This window comes from Sinocyclocheilus anshuiensis, unplaced genomic scaffold (assembly GCF_001515605.1).
Source record: "Sinocyclocheilus anshuiensis isolate Anshui unplaced genomic scaffold, SAMN03320099.WGS_v1.1 scaffold30, whole genome shotgun sequence".
NCBI classification, from domain to species: domain Eukaryota; kingdom Metazoa; phylum Chordata; class Actinopteri; order Cypriniformes; family Cyprinidae; genus Sinocyclocheilus; species Sinocyclocheilus anshuiensis.
Genome location: NW_015542336.1, coordinates 425,504 through 431,895, shown reverse-complemented (window position 1 = coordinate 431,895; position 6,392 = coordinate 425,504). Strand labels below are relative to the sequence as shown.

General features: G+C 40.5%; 1 protein-coding gene across 1 annotated transcript in view; it reads left to right on the top strand.

The window, feature by feature from the left end:
• Window positions 1–6,392, top strand: part of LOC107691111 (myosin-9-like) — an 86,961-nt gene that overhangs the window by 42,804 nt on the left and 37,765 nt on the right. Inside the window, exons 22-28 of the mRNA XM_016489585.1 lie at window positions 605–776; window positions 869–1,081; window positions 2,306–2,450; window positions 2,546–2,752; window positions 4,347–4,451; window positions 4,530–4,682; window positions 4,815–5,063. Coding sequence (XP_016345071.1) covers window positions 605–776; window positions 869–1,081; window positions 2,306–2,450; window positions 2,546–2,752; window positions 4,347–4,451; window positions 4,530–4,682; window positions 4,815–5,063 — 1,244 coding nt within the window. The remainder of the gene's footprint in view (window positions 1–604; window positions 777–868; window positions 1,082–2,305; window positions 2,451–2,545; window positions 2,753–4,346; window positions 4,452–4,529; window positions 4,683–4,814; window positions 5,064–6,392) is intronic.

Here is a 6,392-nt window from a genome sequence, read left to right as displayed (position 1 = left end):
AAATTTATTTATAGAAATAAATATGTCTGCTTGAAAGAATGAAGAATATGGTAAACAAGTTGCTATAAAGAATGCATAATTAGCCTATATAACCATTGGCATTTCATTAAAAAGTAGACCATGTTCTTGTTCTTTATGAGAAGTGGTTTTATTTAATTTGAACATAAAGGCATGTTGTGTGTCACCGCAGTTAAATCAGTGTCTATCATAATAAAACCTTAATATCAAACCTATATAATGAGTTTGGAAATTTTTGAGAAATGCTTAATAAATGCATTACACTGTAACTAAACCCATTATATTTTAGTCTTATTTTTTTGTTTTAAACTAAAAACAATTCTGATGACTAAAATATGACTAAAACTAAATGGCATTTTAGTCAAAGGACTATGACTAAAACTAAATCAAAATTTGCTGTCAAAATTAACACTGGTATTAACTCTGGTATAAATGTGTATTAATTGTGTGTGTGAAGTCAAAATAGACAGATGCTAGCAAGAAATCAGGCACCAAATATCTCAATACTCAATGGCACTGGAAGGATTGGTTGTCGACATCAAGAAATATAGGAAGTCTCACTAAATTAGATCTCTTGATGCGTCAGACCGTCTGCGTCGCGAGGAGAAGCAGCGACAGGAGCTGGAGAAGAACCGCAGGAAGCTGGAGGGCGACTCTACAGAGCTGCACGATCAGATCGCGGAGCTGCAGGCTCAGATCGCTGAACTGCGCGCACAACTCGCTAAAAAAGAGGAGGAGCTTCAGGAGGCGCTCGCCAGGTGAGACGCACACCGTATCCAATCGCAATCGAGCATCACTGCTCCGTCTGAATGAAGGGTTAGAGCTCCTGAGTGACTGTGTTTCCCGTCAGGATCGAGGAGGAAGCGGCTCAGAAGAATCTGGCACAGAAGAAGATCCGTGAGCTGGAGGCTCAGCTGAATGAACTTCAGGAGGATCTGGAGCTGGAGAGAGCGGCTCGAGCCAAAGCCGAGAAACACCGCCGAGACCTGGGAGAAGAGCTGGAGGCGCTGAAGACCGAGCTGGAGGATACGCTCGACTCCACCGCCACGCAGCAGGAGCTCAGGTGTGTTGCTTATAATGCTCGTTTGTCATCAGATTTATTTTAATTTCATGTCTGCATAATTTCCAACGTTTTTGTGTGGACTGGAGTTTTCAGCGTTTCACAGGTTTGTAATGAGAAGCTCTTATAAACCTGAAATGTAAAGGTGTCCCTCCAGTCAAAATGAAAAGTTTGAGGGGGCTGACACATGAAGGAGGAAGAAATTAAAACATAAATATCAGTATTTTTTTACTATTATAGTGAAAGTCATTACAATATTATTATTATTGTAGTTTTTGTTTTTCTAGATATTCGTTTTTTACATTTTGTACAGTTGCATTACAATTCTTTATTTTTTATAGAGTTAAAATAATAATGTAAAACATAATTTAATTATTTATTATATGTTTCATTGTATTATTTTACTATTTTATTAGATTTTAATTTAACAGCATGATTGCTGTCAAATGTTGCAAATGTTCTTTTATAACTATAGTAAAAATAATACTACTGCTATTAAAATAACTATTATAATAATAATAATTTGATTATTTTTATTATTTTTGTTTTATTAGATATTATTTTTTATTTAACAGTACAATAGGGTTAAAATAATAATATAAAAATAATGATATTTTAGTATTATTAGTATTATTATTATTAGATTTTTATTGTGTTCAATATCCGTTGTTTATTTAATAGTACAATTAGCATTACAATCCTACATTTTTATCATTACTTAAAAATTTAAGAATAATAATTTCATTTCATTCTTTTCATTATTTTATTAAATATTCATTTTTTTTTATTTACTAGTACGATTGCATTGTAATTCTTCATTTTGTTCATTAGTTACAATAAAATAATATGAAAATATCAATTTATTTATTTTGTATAAATTTGTATTTATTTTTATTATTGAAGTTTAATTTTAGCATTTATTTTATTTTATTATATATTAATCTTTTATTTAACAGTAAAATTGCATTACAGTTATTTTTATTATACTTAAGAGATAAAATGATAATGTGTACAAGACATGTAATATCCACATGTAATATCAGGTTCAAAGTCTTTTTTTCTTTTTTTCCTTTTTTTTTCTTTTTGTTGGTTTTTGTAAAGATTTAAACACCCTCAAAAGCAACTATTTCTATTGGCACCAGAGTTTGGTTTTTGCCTGGATGTTTCAACAGCAGCAATATGAGATATTTATCATGCAAACCCGTCAGCTAAATATTTCACCTGCAGGACGAAGCGTGAGACTGAAGTGGCTCAGCTGAAGAAGACGCTGGAGGAAGAGGCTAAAGTTCACGAGCAGGTGGTGGCAGAAATGAGACAGAAACACAGTCAGGCCTTCGACGAGCTCAACGAGCAGCTGGAGCAGGTCAAACGGGTACGAGACGCTCTCATTCACTCACACACACTGAAAACATTCATCAGACGTGTGATGAGCAGCATCACTCGGAGTCTCTCCGTCTCTGTTTGTAGAATAAGGTGTCGGTGGACAAGACCAAACAGGCTCTGGAGTCGGAGAGGAACGAGCTGCAGATCGAGCTGCAGACGCTCATGCAGGGCAAAGGAGACTCAGAGCACCGCAGGAAGAAAGCCGAGACGCAGCTGCAGGAGCTGCAGGTCAAACACGCCGAGAGCGAACGCCAGCGCAGCGAATTCGCCGAGAAAGCCGCCAAGTTGCAGGTGAGAGAACCACACACACAATCAACTGATAGATAGATGCTCTTGTACTGATACACCCTTGCAAGCACATAGCAACACCCTAGCAACCAAATAGCAATGCCCTAGCAACACCCTCGTAATCACTCAGAACCCCAAGCAACTTCCTAGCAGCCACATAACAACACCCAAGCAACCACTTAGAAACACCTTCATAATCACACAGAACAGCCTAGAAACTGCCTAGTAACCACATAGTAACACCTTAACAACTTCCTAGCAACACCCTTATAATCACCGAAAACGCCCTAGCAACCACATAGCAAAAGCTTTAGCAACCACTTAAAACACTCTAGCAACTGCCTAGCAACAACATAATAAAAACCTAGCAACCATCTAGCAACACCCTTATAATCACTGAGAACACACTAGCAGCCACATAGCAATGCCCTAGCAACTGCTTAGCAATAACCCTTGCAATAACTCAGAACACCCTAGCAACTGCCTAGTAACCACATAATAACACCCAGCAACTGCCTAGCAACACCCTTGTAATCACTCAGCAACCCTAGCAACACCCTAACAACCACATAGCAATGCCAGTGCATCCACCCAGAAACACCCTTGTTATCACTCAGAACACCCTAGAAACTGCCTAGTAACCACCTAGCAGCACCCAAGCAACCACTTAGAACACCCTAGCAACTACCTAGCAACCACATAGCAATGCCAGAGCACGTAAAAGCCTTAGCAACTGCTTAGATCACACTAACAACCACATAGCAATGCCAGAGCATTGCTATGTGGTTGTTAGGGTGATCTAAGCCACTCAGAACACTTAGAAACACCCACTCAGAACACCCTAGAAACTGCCTAGTAACCACCTAGCAGCACCCAAGCAACCACTTAGAACACCCTAGCAACTACCTAGCAACCACATAGCAATGCCAGAGCACGTAAAAGCCTTAGCAACTGCTTAGATCACACTAACAACCACATAGCAATGCCAGAGCATTGCTATGTGGTTGTTAGGGTGATCTAAGCCACTCAGAACACTTAGAAACACCCACTCAGAACACCCTAGCAACTGCCTAGTAACCACATAGCAACACCCTAGCAACTGCATAGCAACACCCTTATAATCACTGAGAACACCCTAGCAGTCACATAACAACACCCAAGCAACCACCTACAAACACCCTCATAATTACTCAGAACAGCCTAGCAACACCCTAGTAACCACATAACAACGCATTAGCAACCGCTTAGCAATAACCCTTGTAATCACTCAGAACACTCTAGCAACTGCCTAGTAACCACATAGTAATGCCCAGCAACCGCCTAGCAACATACTTCTAATCACTCAGCAACCCTAGTAACCACATAGCAACGCTATAGCAACTGCCTACTGCTAACCGTTGCCATGGCGAGCATCACTCAAGTTTCCCTCCAAAATAATGCAGGTTAATGTGTGATCCGTGTAGATCTGGTTGATTTCTTATGTGAATGTGTTTAAGTGATGGTTGTAATGACTGGCTGGTGTTTGTGCTGCGTGATGAAGGGTTAGCATTATCATTAGCGTAAGGTTAGCGCTGACGGCGGTCATGTCTCTTCTCAGGCGGAGCTGGATAACGTCAACACTCTGCTGAGCGAGGCTGAGGGAAAGTCCATCAAAGCGACGAAGGACTGTTCATCCGTGGAGTCGCAGCTGCAGGACGTCCAGGTACGTACGGTGGCCGGCGGGATTATGGGATGTCTGTGCGCCTCGCTCACTCACTGAACGCTGACTGTATCCTCACAGGAAGTGCTGCAGGAGGAGACGCGGCAGAAGCTCTCGCTGAACACGCGTCTGCGACAGCTGGAGGACGAGCAGAACAGCCTGAGGGAGCAGCTGGAGGAGGAAGAGGAGGCCAAGAGGAACCTGGAGAAACAGATGAGCACCATGCAGGCACAGGTACACAAACACACACAGAAAACCTGCGGACATTACGGAAGTTTAACGTTTGGTTGAAAATCCTTTGTTATAGGTACTTTAGTTACTTGATGAGTGTGATAAGCGTCTGTCTGTCTGTGTGTTCTGCTGCAGCTGACCGACATGAAGAAGAAGGTGGAGCAGGAGGCCAGTTTCCTGGAGAGCACCGAGGAGACGAAGAAGCGAGTCCAGCGCGACCTGGAGGCCGTGACGCTGCGTCTGGACGAGAGGTGCACCGCCTACGACAAGCTGGACAAGACCAAGACGCGTCTGCAGCAGGAGCTGGACGACATGCTGGTTGACCAGGACCACCTGAGACAGATCGTCTCCAACCTGGAGAAGAAGCAGAAGAAGTTCGACCAGGTGAGAGCTGAAGCCGCGGTCGGGATGAGTTTGATTATTAGAGCAGCGGCTCTCAATGCAGTGACTGAAAATGATTTAAAATGACAAAACAGTCATCAAAATAAGCTGAGACAGCTAAAAAAATCAGGATGTTTCTTATTATAATTTATTTTTGGGATCTATAAGGAAGCCTTATAGTGTAAGGAACCCCCACCCCACCCCAACTTAAACACATTTATAAACATATATTTTAAACCCTTTAATGTTTTTTTTAAACTCTACAGCTATGCAGTAAATTTCACTTTAAAGATTCACGTTTCATTCATGAAGATGACATGAAAAAAAATGTCTCCTGGTGGAAAACAAAGACTTTTAAGTTGAAAATAACATGAAATTAGCATTATAACCAGTAGATGGCAGCAGAGGATCACTCATCTCAGTTGCCATTTCAACTCCCTAGTTTTTTTTCACGTCTTGCTTTTGGATTTATTATTAAATTACTAAGTATAGCAAGTGCAGGAAGTCACAAAGTCTCATGTCATTTAAAAATAAATAAATAAATAAACCCAGACAGCAACAGCCTAGTATGGTAAATTATTTAAATACCAGGGGTGCACATAAGTGATACGCAGGTGCGCATGCGCGATCAAAATAAAAAATGCGCTGTGTAAATAAGTTCTGACAGCGCATATGCGTACCGACATGGTTGACAGCTGTTAATGCACAATTACCATTTTAGATCGACAAACTGTAATACTGTATAAGATTTCTATTCAAACTGAATAGATAAATACATCTAGCAGTGTTAATTTCGTTGACGAATAATTTTCGTCAGAATTCTCGTCAACGACATTTTTTTCACTGACGACAACGAGACAATAACGAACTAAAACTCTTTTTGAATGACAAAAACTATGACGAAAATTTTTTGACATTTTCATCAACGAATAAAAACGAGACGAAAATGTTAGGTAGGGTCGATTTGGGAAGAGATTCATTCAGAACGAATCTGCTGCGTGGTATGGAGGTTAGATGCGTACATATGAACCAGCGGGACATAAACTAACATACACTTGCTGCACGTCGCATAAAATGTTCAAAAATGTCAATATGTAGAAGAGCAGACATATAGATAAATCTGGCGACGCAAGAGAGAACTCAGTTTGGTCCGGTTTTCTGAGCGCAGACACTGAAGCATAGGCTACACAAAAAAATGCGTCTCACAGCGCGTGAGTACTCTCTCCAGTTGCATGAACAGAGAATTACACACAAAATAATGTCGAATTGTCCGTTTTGACGAGTATTCACGTAAACACAGTTGATTACGTCTTAAGTGAACGTAAACAGTAG